Source organism: Aedes aegypti, chromosome 3, assembly GCF_002204515.2.
Source record: "Aedes aegypti strain LVP_AGWG chromosome 3, AaegL5.0 Primary Assembly, whole genome shotgun sequence".
Lineage (NCBI taxonomy): Eukaryota > Metazoa > Arthropoda > Insecta > Diptera > Culicidae > Aedes > Aedes aegypti.
The window spans coordinates 218,981,218-219,008,889 of record NC_035109.1 but is presented as its reverse complement, the minus strand read 5'-3'; the positions used below and the strand labels follow the sequence as shown (position 1 = coordinate 219,008,889).

The 27,672-nt window shown below is 35.6% G+C and overlaps 1 protein-coding gene across 4 annotated transcripts in view; it reads left to right on the top strand.

Annotated features, from left to right (window-relative positions):
- LOC5579849 (hormone receptor 4) overlaps positions 1 to 27,672 on the top strand; it is a 517,480-nt gene that overhangs the window by 445,856 nt on the left and 43,952 nt on the right. Inside the window, exon 1 of one of the 4 annotated variants that reach the window (XM_001651474.3) lies at positions 506 to 2,538. The exons of the other annotated variants lie outside the window; for them this stretch is intronic. Within the exon in view, the coding sequence (XP_001651524.3) occupies positions 2,526 to 2,538 (13 nt within the window). The 5' untranslated portion in view covers positions 506 to 2,525. Of the gene's footprint in view, positions 1 to 505; positions 2,539 to 27,672 lie in introns of those variants that run through there. 4 annotated transcript variants of the gene reach the window in all.

Sequence of the window (27,672 nt, the reverse complement as noted above, 5' to 3'; positions counted from 1 at the left end):
CAATGCTATGGCTCAAAGTCGCCGAATGCAGCAACCATATCGTCCTCGTCATTGCATTGGCCTAAACAAGATAAAAGAAAACATTCCGTAATGTAGAACATTTCTCTCTTTCCCATCGTATTTCGCTTCCTTATGTTGTCTCTCGTCATCGATCGCGTATCGAATCGAAACGTGGTTGGCCCGAACCGAAGCCGGCATTTCTCACCATTACGAACACAGAGGCAAACTTGTCGGAGCGCGCTCTTTTCGGGCCGCATGTGCTTTGCGTTCGTTCCTGCTTCGTTTCTCCACCGATCGAAAGTGGGTGGGTGGTGGAGAAATTTCCTCGCTTTGGAAAAACTCTCTCCCTAAAGCTCGCGCTCTTACTCACGAAACGATTCTCCGTTCGTGCGATCTTCGTCAGCATCGCGAACTATGACGACAACAGGGACGACAGCATGCGGAGACAGGCCACCCAAACCCAACCGACGAGCATAGCAGCATAGATCGTCGTCGTCTGCCGTCGCACAACGCTTTCAGACACGAGTGGCGAATGTTGTTGTTAGTGGAGCCTCGTTCGGGCCCCGGTTGACTCAGCTTCGTTCAGTTGGTAACCTACTTTGCTTCGATTAGTACACGTTTTTTCCGACTCGCTCCGACGTAGATTTTGCAATTCCGTGTGCACATTTCCTCGGTTCCCTATCGTTCCGTGTGGGGTCGTCGCGTCTGTGACTATCCTTTCGGGATCCTTTTATCTGATTTTTCGTCTAATCGGGCACTCTACTCTGCCTTCATCGTATTGGTGTCCTAATTTCCGTGCTTCCCGTATGTTCTGTACAGTGTTTTAAGTTTTGGTCCTATGTGACGGATTTTTTACCTAGTGGTTCTGTGAATTGGGTTTATCAGAAGATTTGAGGTAGTTTGAATCCAGATTAACAGCAAACCAGAAATAGCATCACTAATGTGTATGTTAATGCATCGGATGCGTGGTGCAGAGAGCTGTTATCCTTGATCGTGGCATCTTAAAATCGATTCGTTCGTTGGGGTTTTGATCGACATTGACCTTAAACCATCAGTCTCGTATTTAATGTTATTGTGCTCCAAGAGTGTGGGATGAATACAAAAAGTAAAGATATTGTCCCGCCTATGAAGAGTGTAGTTTTCAAAAACAACATTATTTGCAGTGAGTGTGCAAGTGCATCAAAGGACTATATTTACCGAGAAGAGGAAAACAAGCTGTGATGAACGGTGTTAAATATAAAAGTGTCTCGCAAGTGAAGGTAGATCGTTAAAGTGCCAGCAGCTCGACAGCGGGAAGAGAATTCAAAATATGGATTAACATGTAGCAAACGGAAAAACTCAACACGATGCCGGAAACTTGTTGCAGACTAGTGGTTTTCTGGCCACCGTTGGGATCAGATCAACATCGCTTCCCAGAGATGAATACTTAAATGTTCTGCTGATCTCACCAAGAAGACTGAATCCCGAATGTGATATACCAGTGCATCAATGCTATATAGAATGAAATAATTACAATCCACATCATGCATCTATCAACAATCACTGCCAGATATTCAATGTGATCTTAGTGAAATATAATCAAAGTGTCTTGTTATCTTGAAGAACCGTCCACCGTTCTACTTTTGTAATCATCACTGCCGACGCATCACTGTAGCAGATCAATGAATGTTGCGAGGACACATTAGTTCTCCGCAACTCTTCAGTTCTGCATTTAACGCACTAAGGATACCACAGAAAGTGATTCATCAACCACTGAAATTCGTTCGACAGATGAAGATTCAGTGTTGTAAAAAAATAAGTGCATCGCACGAAGATATGTTTATCAGCTGTTGAACCTTGGATGAAGAAATCCAATGTATGATTGAATAATAAATAGTGAAGTAATCAAGAGAAAAACATAGTAAATTGTATTGACGAGTGACCTTTTCAGTGTGCAGTATCAACTGTGCACCCTGGGAAACAATCATGAAGTGCTAGAACTCAGGCGACCGAGCGATAAGTGATTCCTCTCAAGTTTATCAAAATATTTACAAAGTGACTGCGCGAATGCAAGGAAAATGTGCTTCCTGATACAGAAGAGAAATCGCATCCGAGAAGAGCCAATTAACCTTACTCTTCTTACAGTGTAATGTGAATGAATCAATTGAAGGTAGTACAACGAGAGTGTGGAGTACATCTACGCTTCGCACATAGATTTACTACACTTAACCTGTCGCGAAACGATCCAGCACTTGAATACGCGTCGCCCTCCCCTTTGTGCGATTCCTATGCTTGCAAAAATGACGTTATCGCAACTGCAGTTGTTTAAACCTGATAAAACTATGGAGAACAGCAATGTACAAACGTGTGTGTAATCAGCTTGAAACGGTGTAACAAATAAAGCTGAAGAAAACCTCTCAACTTTCAACCCGGAAGAACTCAAACGAAGAAAATCAGCGGTCGTTCGTTCTGCTCGTTCGCTGGTGACCCGTTTATTATTTACCTTCTTCAACGCGCGGTTAGAAATCCAGAACTCCCCAACGAAAATGACGTCTCTAGGTAACCAAATTTCAAATTAAACTTTTACATCCATTATTTTGTTTCTAAACAGTTTAGTTGCTTTTTCCGTTCTTTTTCTTTCTTTTTTTGATTTACTGCTGTGTTAATGTTAGATTCTTTCCGTAATTGCAATTGGCTTCCACTATTTTGGCAATATTCTATTCTATCTGCGTTACTATCTTTGTTCATGGTTATAGTTTATGTTTCTTTTTAATTCCGGTTGTTGGGTCTGGTTTTCTCACAATAAAAAGAAACCTCGCAACGAGAGTTGGTAACTACTTGGACTCGAATGTACTAATAACGGTAAAGGAAGCTCGATTGAAAAAAAAACCAAGTTACTAGTTATCCGTACGGGTAGAAAATTGTTGAGTGCACAGAAAGGCTAACATGTAAGTTGTAATTTATTTTTATGGTTGTTTTAATATTTTAAGTTCAATGTTTCCTTCATTAGGGATAACAATGGGTGAAGAAGTAAGGATGGGTCAAAATATATCCTACAGTTTGTAAGCAAATAACTCAATTATATTACTACTTGTTACTAATATCAACGGTTGTTATATTTAGATATTTTTCTGGATACCGATTCAAGAACATGTTTCCGTTATTTCATAATTATTACAAAATTTATTATGATTAATCACGATATAGATTCACATCAAAATTTATTATCTATCAATATCAATCAACTCTATCGAATTAGAGTTAAAGTTGGTAATTGATAAAAGTTGGTTTTCATAACTAGGACTTCGATGACACCTTGGATCGCAGTTGCACTGTTTTTTTTCTGTAACTTAATACCTCCCTAACTCAATGGTGCCTTCAATATCAAGTTATGAGAGTTAACTGTGTTTACAACAATCTTTGTTATGATTATGTTTTTTTTAATCGAAATAAAAAAACTTTATTATCATTGTTAATGAATCATTAATGATAATTCTTTCGACACTTACCGCATCAGAACAAAAACGTCTCCGTATATAAGATTTAAAAAAATGTATTACCAAATGTTTTATTTTATACTAGTTGTTTTGTTGTTTTATTTTAACTTCGTCTTTTCATCAAGTACCCTTGTCGAGTGCAACAGTGAAAAACTTACGTCAACCCCTTCATCCGTTCTCGAGCGATTTCGTGACATACAGACACTACTCCATTTTTTTATAGATAGATATAAAGTCTTTTCAATAACACACATGTTTGAAATGATTTGAAAACTAAAAAAATATTTTGATTTTTAGAATTATTTCGCATGAAACATTGCTGAGGGATTCCACGGAGGCATGCAAGTCGATTCTGATCGACCATTTCAAAAATATCTGAAACTTTGCACAGTTTTTCAGTTCCATCTAAATCGTCATTTTCTGATATCAAATCTTCAAGTTGAGTCACGACTAACTTTTCAAAAGGGTGTATGTAAAAATGGTTCAAAAATATTCAAAAAGCTGCACAGCAAAAACGGTTCGTTCGATTGTTAGACAACTAAAGAAACAAAGTTAGACAACTAAATAAAGATTCCAAAAAAAATACACACAGTAAAAAAAATTTTTTTTTGCATTAAAAAACATCATTTTTGTCACAAAAACTCAAATATCTCAAAACCCTATCGGAATACCAACGTAATTTTTTGAGGGAAAACGGTCCATTATATTAGCTATCTACCATAAAAATTTGGTGATGGTAAGCCAATAAACAAAAAAGTTATGACATTTCAAATATTTCACAAATTTGACACTTGGCGAAATTTTTTTTTTTTTTCATTGTTAATTTTTTTTAGGACCGCAGTTTGTTGCTGAATTTTTTGTTAAGGGTACCACATGAGGTTAACAAGTTGTTTTCATGATATTTTATTTAATTATTCATAACTATTATAGCATCTATTAGAAAGTTAGACGCGATCCAGTGTTGTGATCTAAAGTCTTGATAGTGTCATATTTTTTATTGTACGTAACTGAAGAAAAATTCTCTCAATAGTGTTGAAACCTTTTGATAAAAGAAACCTATAAGAAATCTAATATTGAAGACAAAAGCTACAAAAAAAGTTTTCTATACAGGTATACGACTAGTTTACCTGCAAAAAGTTTACCTCGTAGAGAACAAGGCGGGTCTATACCCAGGTGATCTAGTATACGTAAAGCAGGTCGGTTTTCTCGGCGCTGGTTTTCTCCACAAAGTTAAAATCTGATTACACCTGGGTATAGACCCGCCTTGGTAGAGAATAGACTTTGTTAATCATATTTGGGAGAAAGCGAGTAACTTCAACAACATCAAAAACATGATAGGTACATACCATGAACATACTCACGAAAAAGCTAAAAATATACTACCACTATGGTTATAAAAGATTTAATTGTTAAATTTTTCTTCAGTCAAGGAAACGACACCAAACTAGTCAGTAAAAACTTAAAAGTGATTTTGTTTATTAAAATCTAACGAGCAACATGAGTAGTCGCTTTCTCAACTGTTGCAGGCCGTTTGCAGAAAAAAAGTGTTCGAAAGAGCTACGAAATCTCACCGAAAGCACCATAGATAAACTGAAAGCGGCTGGTTATGCTCCAATGTCTACATTGAATACAAATTTACGCATTTGTACGTCCTGCCGTTTAAACGTTGACAAACGGGCAATCTGTACATCATCGGTGGATCAGGTTGCAGGAAGTTCGAAAACAACAACAACTGAGGAATTACTAGATGCACCGACAACAACTGAGGAGCTACCAGAAGTACCAAGTGCAGATAGTCTTGCCACGGTACCATCAGCGACATCTGTTTCAACAAATCAATCAGAAGATGAGTGCATCCAGAAGGTCAACATCGAACGCTTCAACGAAGGGATAGCTGGAATAAAAGTGACTCCGATTAAATGGACGAAGATGGGTGACGTCAATTATCCCGAGAAAAAATACCGTGAAATCAACGAAGCTGTACGAAGCTCTTCAAATTAGGACCTGAGGATGTGGAAAATACAGACTACGATGAGGTAATTATGAATATGAAGAAAAGGTTCTCGAATCTAGCCACGACAAGGAAAGAAAAATTATTGATTGTGTCGATGCTGCCAAGCTCGTGGTCTATTCAAGACGCCATTGATGAGCTCAAAACCAATAGAAATACAGCAAAAGAGGCAAAACAATTCAAAAATAACTGTCTTGCAACCAAAAATGCTGGGTCGAGTACTTCATTAACAGATGAGACAAAAGAAAAAATAATTCAATATTTTGAAGACGATGAAGTAAGTAGAGCTATGCCTGGCCAAAAAGATTATGTATCTGTAAAAAAAGATGGAAAGCGTCAAGCAATCCAAAAACGATTAATGATGACTACTTTGAAAGAAGCGTATACACGCTTCAAGGAAATTAACGAAAATATTAAGGTAGGTTTTTCCTCATTTGCAAGCCTTCGTCCAAGGCAATGCAAGCTTCTATCCAATTCAGGAACACATAATGTTTGTGTGTGCACAACACACGAAAATATTAACCTAATCTTACATAGTTTGAAAAGAATCAATTTATCAAAGGATATTAAAATGTTAACTGGTAGTCTTTTGTGTGAAAATACAACATCAAATTGCTATCTACGATCTTGTTCGGATTGTCCAGATTCTTCATCATTGGAAAATACTTTATTCGCTGAGTTTGAAGAAAATTATATTGATCAGTTATCATTTGAGCAATGGGTGACCACGGATAGGTGTGACCTAGAAACTATTGTAAAACCTGTAGATGAGTTTGTGTCATTTTTTTGCTTGAAATTAGAAAGTTTAATTCCTCACGACTTTATTAAAACAGAGCAATCCCGCTTTTTAAAAAATACGAAAAATACATTACAAGATGGTGAATTTTTAGTCATTTGTGATTTTTCTGAAAACTATAGCTTTGTATTGCAAGATGAAGTGCAGTCCCATCACTGGAACGTACAACAAGCTACAATTCATCCATTCGTTATTTATTTCAATGGAAGTACGCAAATTGAACATTTTAGTTTTATTGTAATTTCCGAAGATTTAAGACACGACTCAGTATCTGTAAATTTTTTCATTGCCAAAATGATTAACTTTTTACGCGTTGATAAGGATAAAGAAATCAGAAAGATATATTTCATGTCTGATGGAGCAGCATCGCAGTACAAAAACTGTAAGAATTTTTCGAGCCTATGTCAATTTAAATCAAAGTACGGAATTGATGCAGAATGGCATTTCTTTGCTACGTCACATGGCAAAGGTCCTTGTGATGCTATTGGAGGAACCATAAAGCGCATGGCCACAAGAGCAAGTTTAGTCAAAGAACGTGAGCATCCAATTAAAACTGCAAAAGAACTATTTGATTGGGCGAATCGCAGAAAAGAAGAAGATTTAACAAAATTATCATTTTGTTTTACTACTACTGAAGAGTACGAATTAACGGCATCAGAGCTCAGCGAGCAATATAATAACGCGAAAACGATCCAAGGAACCCAAAAATTTCACTGTTTCATTCCATTGTCAGAAAATAAAATTAAAGCAAAACTTTAAATTGAATAACAATAAATAAATAAATAAGTATTAATAAAATGTTTTCATGATCTCATAACGCATACCCAAATCCAAAACTTTTAAAGTTTATATATAACATTTAGAAACTCATCGATCATACTCTAAAAAAAATATCCTGGTAAAAAAAAAATTATTTTCGTGTAATCTGTTAATTCATTTTAATTTATACATATATACATATACATATAATATTTATACATATGCATAATATTTATACATATAATATACATAATACTAATAAATACATGAAAACGACTTGTTTAATTCACGCAAGGCCCTTAACAATAAAATCAGCAACAAACTCTGCGGTTCCCGTAATAATTTACAACGAAAAAAAAAAATTTTTTTCTACTATATGTGAAAATTGTGACATGTTTGAAATGTCATAACTTTTTTGTTTATTGGTTTACCATTACCAAATTTTTATGGTAGATAGCTAATATAATGGACCGTTTTCTCTCAAAAAATTACGTTGGTATTCCGATAGGGTTTTGAGATATTTGAGTTTTTGTGTCAAAAATTATGTTTTTTAATGCAAAAACAAATTTTTTTTTACTGTGTGTATTTTTTTTTTGAATCTTTATTTAGTTGTCTAACTTTGTTTCTTTAGTTGTCTAACAATCGAACGAACCGTTTTTGCTGTGCAGATTTTTGAATATTTTTGGACCATTTTCACATACACCCTTTTGAAAAGTTAGTCGTGACTCAACTTGAAGATTTGATATCGGAAAATGACGATTTAGATGGAACTGAAAAACTGTGCAAAGTTTCAGCTCAATAGAAAAAAATGAATTAAAAAATTTACCAAATTTTGGTGCTGTTGCTTGGAATCACTCTGCTTTTTTTTCTGAACGATGTACCGTTTCAATTCAAATCCCGGTCAGCTTTAAATTCTGGACATTCTACTTTGTATGGGAAGGGTTTAAATCGAAATGTTTTAGATTTGCAGTTAACAAGATCTCAATTTGAAAGGTGATTTCAATAAACATGTTCTATATCAATCTAGGGAAATTTACTATGCTCAACTGGGGTTTAAGTTTTTGAATTGAACAATGTTCAAACGTACTTGATCTCTCCGTTAAAAAAAAATGAACTGGCACATGAACTGAACGCGTTCAAATACAACACTGGTTTCAGTAGTCTATTCCTTAGGTGACCCATCTGATCATGATCGGCTTACCCTACTATTATATCGCCTATCATACGACGATGCAGTTCTTTTTACAATATTTTAAAGCTTACGTAATATGATCTCTAGGAACCAAAAAGGAACACACATTTGAACACATAAGTGCGGAAAAATATTTACCAAAATATCTGTCTTTTTTACGAAATTTTATGATAACTTTGATTAAAGAATCTGATAGATTTTCGAAGTAATGAAAAACTGCTGATTTTCGGAGGAGGGACAAATAACTTGCATCTTTCTATGCATACCATATTTCGGTATAATACCATAATTGGGTATTATTCAGTAATTCTTCAATTTGGTATTATTATGGTATTGGAAAAAAGTTTAAAATGTCTTATCGAGGTATTCGACAGCTATTCAGGACTGCTTCAGGTATTGAACTACTATTGAAATATTTCACTTTTATATGAAAATCCGTCATGTATTTTTAGGTACATATTGCAATACCTGATATAATTATCATCTTGGTGTTATTTTTAGAACAAGCATGAGATACAGAAATTTAAAAGTAGATTAGAGTACCTTGTACCTTTTAATTCCGCCCTAAATGCTTATCTTTGACAGATAGGCGTATTTCGACTACCATTTGCAGTCTTCTTCAGTGTCACACGATACGACTTACTGACACTGAAGAAGACTGCAAGTGGTAGTCGAAATACGCGTATCTGTCAAAGATAAGCATTTAGGGCGGAATTAAAAGGTACAAGGTACTCCAATCTACTTTTAGGTTTCTCTATTGAGATTCTGCTAAGAGGATTCGAATACATTGAACAGAGTTAAGCATGAGATATTATTTTAGGTGTTTTACCTCGGCCTAGTTCATATATTTCATAACGCTTAAATTGGTCATCTTAAGGTGAAGTAGGCTGTCACTGAAATTTGTATGCGTCGTTGATGATTGCTCTTAGCTTCTAGCTAAAAAAGTATCAGGATACTTTCGCTATGTATGCGTATCTAACAATACTTCTTCTTCTTCTTCTTAATCTTCTTCTTCTTCTTTTTCTTCTTCTTCTTCTTCTTCTTCTTGGCATTAACGTCCCCCCTGGAACAGAACCGGCTACTCAGCGTAGTGTTCTCATGAGCACTTCCACAGTTATTCACTGAGAGCTTTCTTTGCCTAAGTTCTAACGATACTGCTTCAAATATATATGAACTATAAGAATTGAGTTTTATTATTTTGAAATTTTGAGCCGCAATTTCATCATGGCTGCCAAAAAAAATGACAGGATACTCAGGCTTAAAACTTCTGTGTACTGAAATTGATTGTCGATTTGAGCTTTATGCTTGTATCCTTGTTATGTTGGCTACGATCGGTTTGTTGGCGCGGAAATGTCATTTCTCTGGTATACTTTTTCACTTTTACTTTTAGCCTTGTTCAATGTTGGTTCAATAAGTCCTTGACAGGGCGGACTCTTCCCATTTCAATTGCCTACCCTGTATTTTCCCACCCAATTTTCTTTAAGTTACACGAAAAATTAAAAACATTTGAAATCAGTTTATTTATACAGCATCGTTTATTTCACACGTCATCGAAATTCAAAATATTGGTTGCATTTTCTCATCGTAATAAGCAATTTTACATCACGAACTGTCATTTAACGGGCTATTTTCCTGCACTTGCTCTGAATTACGCAGTGCTGTAATAATCTTTTTTGCAATTTCTCATCGTAATAGGGGAAGTGGTGTAAAAATGAACAGGAGTGGTAAAATGAACACCGTACCTTTTACCGAGAAAACACAAATTTGATGCACGGTCGATCTAAAGCACAAATCGAATTGTTCGAGTTGATACGGAGGTCAATTGAAGTAAAAATGTCAACGAAAACTAAGATTAAAAAAAAAACACATTTGAAACTTAGAACTGACGTAACTTTTAGCTCGGGAGTCTTGAGGTTTTTCAGTGAGGTCAATATCGTTATGATATGATGTCAAATCTGATACCTTTAGATTTCTTTTTGAATGGGTTACAATCATTAATAGATATATTTTCGGGAATGCAACGAAAATTTTCAAAAATGTTTATTTTACTCACGTTTTTTGCATGATGTTCCCTTTTTCATTTTCTATATAATTTCTGGGAAAATAACATGAATTATCATGATAATCTTCTTCTTCTTGGCATTAATGTCCTTACTGGGACAAAGCCTGCTTCAATGTGTTCAATGAGCACTTCCACAGTTATTGACTGAGCGATTCCTTTTTCAAAGTTGCTATTTTTGCATTCATATATTGTGTGATAGGTACGATTATATTCTATGCCCAGGGAAGTCAAGGAAATTTATATTACAAAAAGATCTTGGACCGACCGAGAATCGAACACAGACACCTTCAGCATGGCATTGCTTTGTAGCTGCAGACTCTAATCACTCGACTACGGAAGGCCCATCCGTAGTATACAAGCTGATACGGAAAATACGCACTTTTTAGGATCCAATGTGCGCGTGCCATTACGTTTGGCGGAATTTGAATTAAAGCTGTTGTTTTAGTGCCGTGAAATAGGGGTGGGCCTTTTGCCTTACGAGTTGACTCAATTTTAAATCCTTCAATAAGCTCTTTTAAGGACAAATTAAACATTTTTTTCGCATGCGTTAGCGTTAGCGTAGTTACGGTATACTTCGTAGATTAGATACCCAGACAACCAGAAATCGCATGAAAGTTCACGTTACAACTCGTTTATTCATACTAATTACATCAAACCCGCAAAACACCGTGGATAAGCTCGTCAGTTTGATGAGTTTCCTCGCATAAAACACTTCTTTTCTGAGTTTATTTATACATTTTGTTTCGTCTCGTACACTCGTACAAAGTAAGTCGCATCAATCCGTAGCAGCTGTCAAATCAACATTTGTTATCATAAGTTAAGTAGCATAAGATCACAGGTTGATTCGGTAGAATATTTATACACTCGCATTGTATGTTATTATTCATCACATAATATATGCACGCATAACGCCTCCACTTTTGTACATAGAAGGCCTTTTCGCGACATCTTATAAGTGAAATTTTGCACATATAAAGCCTCCAGGTGATTTCGTTATACGTACATTTTGGTTGTCTGGGTACTAGCAACATTTATGATTATTTTTAGTAATCTCATCCAGGCTACTTCCAGGAACAAGGCCGGATAGTAAACCTTGATCCAGTCACAAACAAAAATAATAAAACATAAATATCGCTATTCCTGGCCACGCCCATCTTTACCGTAACTTGGGATAGGGGAAGGAAATGTTGGAAAGCACTTACTTAACGAGAGGCCTCCGACTCAGTGACACCCTCATAAGGATTTGGAGGTTAGGAGTGGTGTAAGATCAGGATTCGCCTGAAAAGTTAGCGATGGACCCAGGGCATTTTTTGTTTAGAATAAAGAATAAGTCGAATGAGTTAAAATTCACACACATAAATTCAAAAAAAAAATTGTTTTAAACTTTCGGCTGCCGGCAATCAGCAACGCCGACATTTATTATTTACTTTAAAATTCAACTTTTTTTCGCATAAGTTGTCTCTGACTGATATCTTCAGAAATTTTATTATTTATAGACCACAAAAAAAACACAAAATTCAAACAAAAACAGCGAATAGGTTAAGGTTTTCTACGATTTTCTTGAGAAAAAACACGAAAATATATATGAAGAAACATTTTTATCCATTTTCCATAACCTCCGCTTAAAAAATGCATTCCAATTCACGTTGTTCGTCCGAATCATATGTATGTGGCGCGTTTTGCCCACTATGGACAAATTACCCCCATTTCCCTACACTAGTTACTGATCAACAGATAGATTTCATATAGATGAATTCAATGTCAAATCGGTCAGTTACAGAACTCGACCATCTTTGATTTGCAGTAAAATTTTCACATGTTTTCGGTATGCTAGAATAATTGTTTTTCATAGATAAAGCAATCCTTATGACTCAAGAATTACTTTTGAAAATGGTCTTTAAGTTTTTGCATGCAATTTATTTTAAAAATTCAAACTCCGAAACTGTTAATTGTTTGAGGAAAATGTTCTAGGAAGAAATTGTAGCGAGCCATTTAGACTACAAGAAAAAATATATACTGAAAAATAAATGTAACAAAATTATATTACACAAAAACCACAATTTCAATATTTTTTAAATTTTTAACATAGAATCTTGATAGAAATTTGACAGATATTTGAGATAAAATTTCATGACGGTGACATTTTTAATAACAAGTTTTTTTTTAAACAACTTTTGCTCGATTTTCACAAATTTGTTTTTTTTTTGTCAGAATAAATACCTCAGACATACACTCTCATCAATGTCCATTGAACTCCTTTTTAACGTTCGTTTCAAAAATATTATTGGTGGCCAATCCGCCACTACGATCACTTCTTCAAAAGTGACCATGTTTTAATTTTATCAAGTTCAATAAATAAACTGATTATTTGAATAATAAAATAGGCCATTTCATTGGTTATTCGTGATTCTCCCTCAAGATCAATAGGTTTTCGAGAGTATGGGCCATATTTCCGCTTACTTATTTTTCTTAATCGTGAATCGCTAATAACTAATGGAATGGCCTATTTTATTATTTGTTTTTTTTTTTGCGATACACTTGATATAATTCGAAAATGGCTATTTCTAGAGAAGTGATCATGATAACCATTATGGTTCAGAATAATTTCAAGATTCCTATCGTATCATCAAAACGTATTTATTAAGACAAAAATCTTTAATTTTGAAAATCGACCGAAAGTTGTTCTTAGAAGAACGATTTTGTTAAAACTTTCTCCGTCATGAAACTTTATCCCAAACATCTGTTTCCTATCAATTCTATGATAAAAAATTAAAAAATATAAAAAATGGGGTTTTGTGTAATTTAAAATTTAAGTTTTATTGTTGAAATTTTCATGAAAATAAAATAAATTATTTTTGGAATGTATATTTTTTTCTTGTTTTGTTGTTTCCCAGATGGTTCACTACAACTTACTCATAGAACATTTTTCTCTAAAATCGACAGTTACGAAGTAAGAATTTTTCAAATAAATTGCATGTAAAAAATTTTAGACGTTTTTCAAAAGTTGTTCTTGAGTCAAAATGATCGATTTTTCTATGGACAATACTTGTTCTTTCCAATTGAATCCTAATCAAAGATTATCGAGCACGATTTTTATTTTTTCCGACTCATTCTAGATGTAGTTCGTCTATAGGAATCCTACTTATGGTTTTGAGTAACATGTTCTATGTTCTTTATCGGTTCAAATTACAGTCAAATCTTCATGACTCGATATTTTAAGGAATCATCAACTCAATAGCTCTGCTCTTGGATTTGCACCTCTCTTTAATATTGACTCACCAAAGAAACATTGCTTGAACTCAACCGTAGGATGTTTTGATTTGACTGACCCAGATTTGAACCTTCTATCTTCGGACTGCATGTAGCGAACCGAATGACGTAAATTTCTGTAGAATTTAAATAGGCTAGTGTCTGATTAGGGAAATGTCGATCACAGTTCCCTAGTTTTTGTGCCCTTTAACATGTAAAATTACAAATCAATCCATTAAATCAAACAAATGGCCAAATTTAAAAACCCAACCTAGTTTAGACATTCTAATGCAGCTAGCATCTTTTCAAATCGGTATGGTTTTACCTTTTTTGTTTAGTTCATAATATCAGTAAAGATAATTATTAAATTAAGGCTAAGTAGCCCGTCATTCGTTTTGACAACAATGATGACTTTTCAGCTTGCATTTCAAAGTGATAAAACTCTGTCTTGATAGTTTATATTGACTTGACAAAGTATCACTGTACGCGCTTACATGCATAAAGTATGCTGATACTTTTTCAGCTGCGTCAGTGCAAAACCAACTGATTTTCTTTGATTCGAAATCGTGAGATGAATTAACAACAATCATCAACGACACGTACATATTTCAATGACGGCCTACTTCGCCTTAAGACTCCTCCTCAACGGCTGGTGGTTCAAAAATTCATCGGAACAATGTATTGTCAAGGGAACAATTCAATGGAATAAGAGTAAAAAGGTATATCACAAATCTTGAGGACAAAGTCTCACCAACCTGACCTGATGCAAATTTTAAAGATGTGTATAATTGACACACATGATTTTTGTTTCGAAGATGAGGCTCTTCGAAAAAAAAATCATGTGTGTGAATTATACACATCTTTAATAATCGCATCAGGTCAGGTTGGTGAGACTTGTGCGAACCGTACTAAAATTTGTGTAACTTTGTTTTATACTGGATAATTTAATCTATAAATAAACGAAGTATTATGATAAACAGCTACAAATCATTGGCAATATTTGTTCCCATAAAATTATAAGCTCTAAAACATTGACGACATTGGAGGAACACTTCCTAGCGGCTTTCGCTGCCTGAATCATACGAATTGCCGACGAAAGCTTTTCATTTTTCTTCGAAATGCATCGTGTTCGTGTTTCCGAGCTTTGCTATCACGAATCATTCGCGAGCACTACTCGGATCACTTCGGCACTATTCGTCGGCTATTCGCTCTATCCACTTCGATTCTCTTGATCTCTCTTCATCTCTCAGCACACCGAAGCTTGCCATTACATCAGCTGCTCGGCGTCGATAATCGGATTTGTCTCGTCGTCACAACGGCGAAGCTTTAATGTTTTTTTTTTTCTAACTTCCGACGACGACAACCCCCACCCCAAAAGCACGTGAGGTGAAGCTTGTCGGCATCGGGGTTCAATGAACTCTCGTTCGTCGCATGCTGGCTGGATTCGAACGCTTGTCTGTTGTCGTAATAAGCGTCGTCGTAGCCGTCTCTGGCTCGGTTAGTCCATTCAAGCTTTTCGTTCTCTATTGCTATTTTTCACCCTCACTGACACAGCTACGCTACCGCGAGCCAACGAGAGGGTTGGGAATTTATTGTGAATGGGAAAAGCGTTGGTCGGTCACGTCACTGTGCTGCCTAGATGGGTGTGTGCGGAAGAGACCTCTCTACTTAAAACTGCCACAAGTCTGGGGGTCTAAAGACTCCGGTACGAAGCTCTGAGCTCACAGAGGAATCGTATGATATGTATGAAAGTGAACAACGTACCAATGTGTGATGGGAACATAAGGTATCGGGAGATGATTGCATCGAAAACGACAAATCTACAGCTCCAACTCGGTTGGATTGTATTGATTGCGTAATGCCACCAGTGTGATGTATATGTATGTGCTTCTGATGCCAACATGGTCATTGCCCTCGATTTTCCTCATATTTCCGTGATTGAAACACTTGTTGAATTATATTAATCAATTTGCGGGAATCAAACTAGATTGAAAATCCAAAAAGCATGATTAGAATAAGTGCTTAATCGAATCAACTTAAATTCCTTACAGTATGTGACTTATTATTATTATCTTTATTAACGGCAGTGTGACTATTAGACTGTTAGAAATGTCGAAGAATTTTCCCACATTCAACGTTTAAAGTTTTACTCAAAAAATCAAAATATTTGTCCACACATTTCTGTAATAGATTTTAGGAGGAGTTTACAAGGAACCAACCAAAATACCACCAGAATCGCACTGTAAAGATTATTCCAGTTATGTCTCGAGATACTTTTTCTGAGTCTATCATGGAATTTATTTTTTTAGATTTTGCCTTAAACATTAGAAATTGTGTCACACATTTCGCAAAAAAATATTGTAGTTTACAATCCATGAAATTTTGTTTTCTTAGGGTATTTCTTCAGAAATAACTCCTGATAAATCTTTTCGAATTCAAAGACGAATTTGAACAAAAATTTCATCAAGTACATCCTTTATAAGATATTTTTCTAGGAATTCTTGATAAAATGCATTCAAAGGGTAAAAAAATATCTATAAATAACAACCCGAAAATCTACCAAAAACTTTCCCCAGAAATGTGTCAATAGTATAAAAAAAACCCTAGGTAAAAAACAAAATAATATAAGAATTCTATGGACATGTCATGAATTCTATGGACATGTCATGAATTCTATGGACAAGTCTTGAATTCTTGGAAGATTTCTATAGAAACCTTGTAACCTTGTAACTTTTCTGATGTCGCTTTGAATTTTCTGAATATATGGTGGCATGTAATAATTGCATGGAATATTTCAGTAAAGCCTAAAGTTAGTCCTGGTCGAATAATTGAAAATTTTTAAAAATTTTTCATTAGAAATTCTTGATGAATTCGTGGTACAGTTTCTGGATGAATTTCAAAAAAAATTTTCTAAATTTCTTGCGCCAATTCTTAAAAACCCCTCAATGAGTTCAAAGTTATCCATCGAGGAATGCTTGTTTTTGTTCCAATAAAGTGCTTTTTGCGCAAGTATTCTTAGGAAAAATGATAGTGAAAATGTTTTGAAAACTTTGTAGATATTTTTCAAGGAAACTCTGTAAGTAGTTTCTTGTACAGTTTTTAGAAAAATCCAGTTGAAATGCTTGTTTGAAGTAGCTCTAAAAAATAAGGATGTGTTTTCAGGGTTTTTACGGTTTGTTTGCTACATACATTTAACATATATGGCATAATCTCGAAAAAAATATGTCAGAAGCAATGAAATTACTTGATCAAATTCCGAAGGTTACCCATGAAAAATTTGGATAACTTTGAGGGAGAAGTTTTTTAGTTTAGTTGAAAAAATTCAAAAGGATTAGGTATGTACAGATTTACATAATGACGATGGAGAGATTTACAGAAATCAAGCCATTTCCGGATTGTGTCCGGTATTGAGAGCCACCTCTTATGATTGGCCAATTTGATACTAGATTACATCATTAATATATAATGTTAAAACTCATATTTATTTCGCCATTTTTTTTTTGCATGCTACAAAAATGATAATATTTATCATAAATGAGTAACAGGATAACACAGAATCAATATATTTTGAAAAATGAATTCAGTGGCTTTGGTGTCCGGTACTGGGGGATCTCCCCCTACCAGACGAAGCTCTGAAGATTAAAATCATTTTTTTGAATCCATGGAGGAATCATTGGGGATTATCCTGTGAAATTCGCTATGGATTTTATGATGCCTTTACGAGTTTTACCGGACAGGTCAAAACGATTCACTATCAATTTGTGTAATTTGAGCTGTTTCATACGAAATGCGACGCGAAACAAGATATGTATAACGCGGTGTAGCCCATCGAAGAGACAACGTGTGATTGACTCTAAGGATCAATAAAATCCGGCCTATATTAGTTTCAGGGTTTTGCTCAATATAATTTCAAAAATTTGTTCAGAATTTGACAGTAGATATTTATACCGCTTTATTTACCGAGAGCGATCTTTTGCATGAAGAGCAAAAGTGTTATTTTTCTCGCGTCTTCAGAGTGATTTCTTTCTCATTTCTTTCTGTACGCGTTAAGAGAAGCTGAAAATGGATTGTGGCTGCTCAGTCGAGGATGAAGGTGGTGCTTTTATTTCAAATCTGTAAAATATGTATGAATGCACATTCGATCGTTACAACGTTGGGGCGTAAATACGATTTTTCAGCAAACTATGAATGGTTCGTCACTGTGAGTGTCGGCTAAACTCTTATTCATAAAGTATTTATGTTTTACGTATTTTTTTTCCAAACATCCCTTTTCCTTTACCTTTATTTTTGTAATTAAGAAAGGACTTCAAATAGTTCGACACTGTAAGTGTAGATTTGCAAAAGGTTCACTTTATTTAACAAACTTTGAATGGTTCGTCACTTTAAGTGTCGACATTATTTTTTTCTAGATGGAAATTGTTCATATTAATTGAATACATTATATTTATAAGTATGTTTATATCTTACGAATAATCATTTATCATGGTCTTATTGCTTATCAAAATGAATCCTGTGACCCAACAATCCACACCATTAACCTTTGTGGAGATGCAGAGGAAAACAGGTCTCCAAATAGCAAAGATTACACACTAACATTTCTTCCCCCAATCCCACCTGACCACAAGGACGTGGCAGGCGCCGTTATTGACCCTGTATAAATAGAGGCACTGAATTATGCACACTGATGAAGGTTATGGCTGATTCCAGCCGAACTTCTAGTTGATTCTTTGTGCATCTTCACTCATTCCGGTCAATCACGAAATAGCAAGCTAAGCTAAGCTATTTATACCGCTTTAGTTACCTTTTTTTTATTTTCAATTTACTTATATTCTAAATGGTAGCTCATTTCGCCATTGGGCATCACTAGAGCGAGGATCATTTCGACTAGAGCACAACGCCTAAATTCATACTAGGGGAAGGGGTGGTAAAATGAACACCTTAAGGAAAGCATCTTGTTTCTGATAGAAAAACAAGAAATTTATATAGTTCTATCGCACAACATCAAAAATAGGGATGTAATCTATAGTAGCGACATGGATTCAGACTAAAATAGCTAAATTCTATTCTATTACTTAATCTATTTTTGGATCTGATGCTAAGCTGTCTCTTTTGCTCTCTCTACTTTTCGCAGGTAGATCGAAGAGCACGCAGCGATGCTTTTCTTAGTCCAAGAGAGGTCCATTTGTTCATACCCGTTATTGTCGATTGCCGTTTTAATCCGGGTGCAATTGAGCGATTGCTCAGAGGAGGGTCAAGATGTCAGTCCGCTATCAGACGGCCGTGATGTTGGACGGATGGGCTCGTGTTGTTCTTGAGCGGACTGACGAAATGTTTTGATGGGGGGGCTGGGAATCAAACCCATGACGATCCGCTTATGAAGCGAACGTGTAGCCAACTACGCCACGTTGCCCCCATATCTTTAGTTACCTTAACCGGAAAGTACTTCATTGTAAACCGCAACCATACAATTGAATTGGTCGAACAACGCCAAATTTTGAATAACTCTCACATTTCTGTATGATTTCGAACTGACCCAGATCTTGTGAAGTCCTGACCTTCTAATATAGTTATCCAAACTTGATTATGATTTTACATTAACCCCTCTACCTTTTTTTTAATACAAAAAAATATTCAAATCGCGATGACTTCTTTGTTTCTACATATTTTTCGTAATTTTTTCAAATGTTCTCAAAAAAAAATTTCTATTTTCAGAATCTATGTCGGTTATCTGGTTTGAAATATATTCCGATATTCCTTGAGGGATCGACATTTCCCAAACAAAATTCTTTGGCCACCATTTTGGTTTTAGTCAATTTATCAAAAAAAATGTGGGCTGTGCAATGTTAGATAGTAAGAAGCTTCACTGGAAAAATCATACAAATGGGTTAAGTTCTCTCTAAAAAATCTCTTAATTACATAATGATGTTTTTTTTTTAAATTTTCAAGTTCTTTTTCGGACGGAGTGGTACCAGAAACATAAACGCTCATTACTCAAAAACGATTGCACCAATTTGTCTCATTTTTTCACTACAGACTCACACGAAAGCATTGTTTCGAAAAAGGAATAATCGAACATTCGAAAATCTGTAGCCTGAAATATTTACGTGGGTTATGGCAAAGCGTCGGCGGTCCCCAAGGCATTTCGGAATATCTCCGGATCCAGAAAACCAATGATCGAAATCGACACAATTCTAAGAGTAGCAATTTTTTTTAAGAACTTGTAGAAAATGGTGAAAAATATTGAAAAACAAAAAAGTCATTGCAATTTGAATAATTGTTTAATAAAAAAATGGATGCTTCTAGTAGGGGTTAATCATCTACAATTTGATCAGAATTGATGATGCAGGATTACATGTTTACTTCATTCTCGATGAATCATGTTTAGAAATACCGTTTGATTTTAGTACTATTCGTTTTAGGCAACATGAAATTTTCGAATATGTTTCCAAAATTGAACGGACACTGTACTGCCCATAACTGCAAAACAGTCACATTCGACATTTTTGACAAAATGGAGTTAATACCATGGAGAGTCATCAAATGATAAATACTTTCGATCAATTTACTGAAATCTGTGAGATTGTTCTAGAAAATTCGAAAAAAATACCAAGTTGTTTTGTCACATTGGTAATTATAACCGCATAACAGTCACATTGAGATTATAAATGAGCCTCGTAATGTGATAGCAATGAAATTTCTATCAAAATTATTTTCTGACAATTCACCTAGTATGCGATATGATTTGTACAAAATATCAGCCTCAAATAAGCACTTTTGAGTTCCTGGTAATTTTTAGAAGTTTTAGTTTCTTCCCATACTGCCATAAAATGCAAACTTGGTATTCCATTTACTCAATGCCTACTTTTGTCGAATGTTACAAATATGCAGTTATGGGCAGAGTTCTGTTTGATCTTTCGACCTTGATGCTTGCTTTTGCCGGAGCGAGCGACGAGGGCAGGATCAAACATGTCGCGCGTCGGTCTAGTAAGTGAAAAAGTGGCGTGATCGAGGAGTTCGGTTGGAGTAAGTAAAAAAGTGCCGCGATCGGTTAGTTCTGTTTGATCTTTCGACCTTGATGCTTGCTTTTGCCGGAGCGAGCGACAAGGGCAGAATCAAACATGTCGCGCGTCGGTCTCGTAAGTGAAAAAGTGGCGTGATCGGGAAGTTCGGTTGGAGTAAGTGAAAAAGTGCCGCGATCGGTTAGTTCTGTTTGATCTTTCGACCTTGACGCTTGCTTTTGCCGGAGCGAGCGACGAGGGCAGGATCAAACATGTCGCGCGTCGGTCTCGTAAGTGAAAAAGTGGCGTGATCGGGAAGTTCGGTTGGAGTGAGTGAAAAAGTGCCGCGATCGGTTAGTTCTGTTTGATCTTTCGACCTTGATGCTTGCTTTTGCCGGAGCGAGCGACGAGGGCAGGATCAAACATGTCGCGCGTCGGTCTAGTAAGTGAAAAAGTGGCGTGATCGGGGAGTTCGGTTGGAGTAAGTGAAAAAGTGCCGCGATCGGTTAGTTCTGTTTGATCTTTCGACCTTGACGCTTGCTTTTGCCGGAGCGAGCGACGAGGGCAGGATCAAACATGTCGCGCGTCGGTCTCGTAAGTGAAAAAGTGGCGTGATCGGGGAGTTCGGTTGGAGTAAGTTAAAAAGTGCCGCGATCGGTTCGTTCTTTTTGATCTTTCGACGACCTTGACGCTTGCTCCTGGGCAGTGCGTCAAGAAAGCCCGAGCTGTCGTCCGTGTTTTTTTTTCGAGTCGCGCGCCTTTTTTTTTTTTTTTTTTTTTTTTTTTTTTTTTTTTTTTTTTTTTTTTTTTTTTTTTTTTTTTTTTTCTGGGTGCTAGCCGAGCAAACGAGTGAAGCTGAAAATGGATTGTGGCCGCTCAGTCAAGGATAACGGATCAATTGGTGAGCTCGTTTCATGCTACTATTTCTAATCTATAAAATATGTATGACTGCACATTTAATCGTTACAATGGTGGGATGTAAATATGATGTTTCAACAAACTATGGATGGTTCGTCACTGTGAGTGTCGACACAAACTCTGATTCATGATTTATTTATGTTTAACATTTTTTTTTTTTCAGAACACCCCTTATATACCTTTATTTTTGTAATTATAAAAACTTTGAATGGTTCGACACTACAAGTGTAGACTTGCGAAAGGTCCACTTTATTCAACAAACTTTGGATGGTTCGCCACTGTAAGTGTCGGCATAAGAATAAGAGTGTTCTATGATGTCCCAACCAATTGAGTCTTTTGTTTCTTTTCAAATGAGTAAAATATAATAACACATGCTTTCGTACTGACAGCTGTAGGAATGTTACATTTAGGTATTTGTTCAACAAACTTTGAATGGTTCGTCACCTCAAGTGTCGGCATAATTTTCCTCTACATAGAAATTATATGAACAATTATATTTACGTATAAGCATGTATATATCTCACAAATCATTGTTTATCATGGTCTAATCGCTTATCAAAGTGAATCCTTTGACCCAACGATCCTCCCCATTAACAAACATCCCTCCCAGTAACCTTTGTGGAGATGCAGAGGCAAACACGGTCTCCAAATAGCAAAGGTTACACACTAACATTCCTTCCCTCAATCCCACCTGACTGCAAGGACGTGGCCGGCGCCGTTATTGACCTTGTATAAATAGAGGCACTGAATTATGCACACTGAAGAAGATTATGGCCTATCCCAGCTGAACTTCTAGTTGATTCTTTGTGCATTTTCACTGACTTCGGTCAATCACGGAATAGCAACCATTGATATGTGTAGTCAGTCTAAGCTAAGCTAAGCTAAGCTAAGCTAAGCTGTTACAAATATGCAGTTATGGGCAGTGTACGTACAAACTAAAAATTTATAGGGTGTCCCAGAAAGTATGGGCACGACTTTGATAACAAGAATCACAATATTTTTTCAAACAAATTAATATTTTTATATTGTTGTTGTTTTCATTGGGGCATTTTAAATTCTGCTTGTAAAAATAATTGTTTAAATAAATGAACGTTTACATTGTTTTTTTTTTTTAGAAAATCAATTCTTATCTAACCAGCACCCTACTTTCGTGATTTGTTGGAACTCAACTCAATTTTGACGAAAATGCAGATGGGACTGACTTGCGATTCACGGCAGTTTAGGACCCGGAACAATTTTCGTACAACAAAGTTGCTCATAAATTTCGCGATCAGATTTTTATCTGCATTAGTCTCAAAATGGCAGTATGGTAAAGTCGTGCCCATACTTTTTGGGACACCCTATACTGTCCATAACTGCATATTTGTAACATTCGACGAAAGTACGCATTGAGTAAATTGAATACCAAGTGTGTATTTTATGGCAGTGTGGGAGGAAACTAAAATTTCTAAAAATTACCAGGAACTCAGAAGTGGTTATTTGAGGCTGATATTTTGTACCACTCATGTCGCATACTAGGTGAATTGTCAGAAAATAATTCTGATAGAAATTTCATTGCTATTGCATTACGAGGCTCATTTATAATCTCAATGTGACTGTTTTGCAGCTATAATTATTAATGTGACAAAACAACATGGTATTTTTTACGAATTTTCTAGAACAATCTCACAGATTTCAAAGTTTTTGTGATTTGATGACTCTCCATGGTATTAACTCAAATTTGTCAAAATTGTCGAATGTGACTGTTATGCAGTTATGGGCAGTATAAACCTTATTCTAATATTAGTAAAAAATGTTATAACATACTTAATTTAAATGATGTTTTGCACATGGGTGTCGTTTCTAGACAATTAACTATGTTTAAAATCTATTATTAATTTACTATGTTTTTCCTCTAAGTGTATTTTTTGCTAATATTTTTTGTAGTTTCTTGAAATTACTTCTAAGATATGATGTTAACCAAATGCAACGTTTTAAAATTATAAATTTTCAAAACTTATGTAGGGGCTTATATTTTCTTATAGGCTAATGAGGACTGAACACTGACAAGATTCGTACAGGAATCTACATACTTTGCATTTCATATAGAATTTGAATTGTTAATGGCTTTGTTGTTTACAAATATTGTGATGGAGTGAGGTCGATAAAAAGTTGTTTGTGCAAAAATCTACTAGAGCACAACTTTGACCTACCACAAGTTTTCAACCCATTCACACAATTCAAGCCTGTATAAAAGTACTAAACTCATGTAACATTAGTAGTTCAATAACAACTTACTCAGCTAAAAATGTGTATATACAGCCTCTTTTCAGTTGCGCGGTGAATTGGCACAAAATAATGGTCGAAATTTAGTGATTTTTACCGAATGCATATAAAGTTCAATTCAATTCGGAAAGGGAGCCGTCTGTCAATTTGCTAATCAAACTAGCAATTCTCAATAAAGCATATGATAATAGATTCTTTGAATAAATATTATACCATTTCTATCAAATATAAGGGGCCTATTTTGTAAATCGAGCAAATTCACGTGACTCGTCTGTGATCACTATCGATCAAAGTAAGCATGCATATTACAGATGTCACCCGTCGACTCCCATACTGCCCATATTCGCATAGTCGAAGTAAGCGCCAATATGACCAAAATGCATTTTTTTCATTGATATGCATAAACCAGGTTGCTATGAGGTTGCCCTTTTATATTTATATTTATTTAAGTCAATTCGTCCATATAATCGTTCATCAAACTCACACAAAACGACGTATGCGTATCAAATTTTGAATTTAAATCGTTAGCAAATGCACCAATTATTTAACCGAAATTGTTTAAAGATTTAAGAATGCAGCTGGGAACACAAAAACGCATTTTCTAAACGATGCTGGTGGTTACGTCGACCATGCAAACATGAGCAGCATAGGGGTTATCCATTAGCTACGTGGTCATTTTTGTTTTTGATTCCAGAAGTAACCATTAATCCATACACAAATTTTAAAACTTGTATGGATCATGGTCATTGGCCAGAATCCCCAATCTCCCATGAATGACCAAGTGGATTATGGACGACCCCATAGTAGCCCCGTACACACGGTGCTCCCCTGACCGTTATTATCAGAAAAAAAAATCTCCATCAAATCTGTGCTCACCAGTCGATTTCTATAGCTAAGCTGCATGTCTGGGTAAAATTTTGAAAAAAATGTAGGGCCCTTTGAAGTTACGCCCTTTTGAATGTGTAAATCCACTGATTCAAAGGAAATCTGAGATATTTAAACGAGTTTTCATTGGCCGTGATTATCAGAATAGATATAATATTAAAATGTGAACCAAAGTTGCTTTATATAGTAATTTGTAACATCGCGGAGGAGTTTTGAATGAGAAAATAGACGAAATTTGGAGTTACGTTCTTTTGGAAGCGTAACCATTAAAAACACTAATTTCCAATAGATTAATTAGGCATTATTTCAAGCAGGCATTCTGTTAAGCATGTTCAAATGTTTTCAATGACATATTGTACTTACATGTCGTCAAAGTCTTTCACAATTAATTATTTTTTCAAGGCATTACAGAGCAATTTTCGTGTCATCATTATTCATAAAATATTGTTATGGCCCCAAAACGGGCCTAATGATTTTTTTTTATTTTTCCCGGACATGCAGCTTAGCTATAGAAATCGACTGGTGAGCACAGATTTGATGGAGATTTTTTTCTGATAATAACGGTCAGGGGAGCACCGTGGTACATAGATTGACAATGACAACTCTCGATTACTTTTTCAAATCGGCGTAAGTAACTTTTATACGGTTTTGAGAAAATTAATTAGGAACAATCACAATCTATCTTCTAAAACTGTTTTAAAATGAATCATATTTTTAACATATTTTTGCCGTGTACTTCGCTCAAATTTTGCATACACTCAGCTCACGTTCAAAAACTAGGTAGTTTCTATTATTTCCCACAAAAATAATTATCAGAAAATGATAAGCCGTTTCATTCAGTTACTTTCGACGTTTTTCTACCAGTGTAAAATCGGCTCAAGTAGTGTTTTGTTTTGATTCGTGGTTAAGTCACTTTGTCTCTCCATACAACGGGGCGGCGAAAGTAGTGGTTAGGTTGCGAAAGTTGAAAATATTACTTTCGTCGTTTTGTAAATCCGGAAATTAAACGTTCTAAAAGTGAAAAGTTGAGTTAGTACAGAGCGGTACGTGTAGAATTCCGCCTGCTTAACACGTAGGATCGATAAAGTAAGTTTGTATACTTTTTTGACTTGAGTCTGTATGAATAAGTTTTCGAGAACTGTCGATAAACTAGAATGACTAAGCCGAGTCGAGCGAATTTTTTGGTCGACAGTGACTCCAGTGAATGAAATATTCCATTCTATTCTATTCTAAGTGCTTGCACAGCCAATGTTGAAAAGCATCCTGGAAACTCCGTAGTTTCTTCCAATATTTTCTTGTCAGCATTAATATTTGCAGCAAATTGGTAATATGATATAAATATTACAAAAGCCAGGCCCACTGTGCAGACTTCGTTTCGATAGTTTAGAAATTGACGGCGATCAAATTATTCACTCATGAATAATATGATAGACGAAAATATCTAAAGTGTTTGAAGGAAGAAACGGGGACAACCGTATCAACCGTTTCATTTCAAGGGATTGATAAAATCGTTGGGAGTGGCTTTGCCAAGAATGTTAGGGCGCACTCCATCGTAGTGAACTTTCCTATTCGTGGGATGGGACATAGGTGTTTCTGCCTTATGCGCTGCCTCTAGAGCCTTGGCTTAAGCGCCATCTGAAATGAAAACATTCCCATTACCATTATGAAACAATGTAATGTATGACAACACAGGAGCAAGAATATGCATTCATACATAGCCAAAAATCAAAATTGAGACTGAGCAAGTAGCAAAAGTGATGCTGCCTCGAAAACAGTGCCGCTGTGAAATATTTATCCTCGATTCCTTAATCTGTATACAAATTTGCCATAAAAGTAGAATTAACTCGTTCACAGCAAGCATTTTAAAATAATCAAAGGGAATTCTCTCACCAAAGATCGACTCGACTTATGAAATAGACCCCTAAATTTGCTTTCCAAGCAGAACTATTTTATATTCCATAACTGTAACTTTTGGCGGAAAACTAAAAAAAATCCGCCAAACGAGACACAGCCTTATAGTTTAATGATATCACTAATGGTAATCGCTCATTCTAAGTGTACGGTATGCAGGAATTCTACAACCCCTAGGAACAGACAACAATGATCATCGGTCAGCAGTAGAAAATAGCACACAGAAAGGCGCTCATTCACACCCCTTCTCAGCATATACGTATGTAATGCACACAGTCAGTGACGGCGGCTCACTCATCATTGCACAAATCAGGAAGTAGTTGAACGCCGGCACTGCATGCCTTCATTCGATCCATTACTTAGGTATATGCAGCCGCGCGATCGACTAGTGTGGGGCAAACGTTTTCCATATGGACATTTCCTTGTTTCAACCGAACGGCTCACATGCGTCATGCGTTTATTGCAGCCGCTGGGCGCTATTGCACCTCACACCAACATCAGCGATTAGATCGGCTTAATACAATCTGTGGTGGCGATCGAACTAACCTAAAGTAATCGAGGCACCTGCCGAATAGGGTGTCCCAGAAAAAAAAGCAAAGAAAGAAATGCTTATATATGGCATTTTATTAGAACAATTCAACTTTCCAAAAATTGGTTTAGAAATTCCGCCAGATCAATTTATGAATAATGGCCATAAAGCCATAGAGAGTTTAAATAAAACCTACTAAAACCGTTTAAAATCATGACAATAGATTGAGATATGGACAAAATGCATGTGAAAGTTTTTATGGGGTGACCCCCAACTTTCGCACGGGAGTGCATATTTTAGGTTTAAAATATACCAACCAAGAAATATTGACCCAACTGACGTGACAAATTGATTTTTCATAGATATTAAAGAGTTCTGTAGACCCGAAATTGAAAATTTTCAAAAAATAATGCTTCACTAATACCTATAATGCTTATAGAAAAATAAGAAAATAAAAGGCTTTGAAAACTTCAACACAAAATGTCAAAATGGTAATTTTTCATAAATCGATCTGGCATATTTTTTAGAAAATTGATATGTCCTACAACATTTATTTAGAACGTTGATTTGTTCTGTAAAATGCTTTAAATTGACACATCTTTCATTCTAGTTTTGATTACA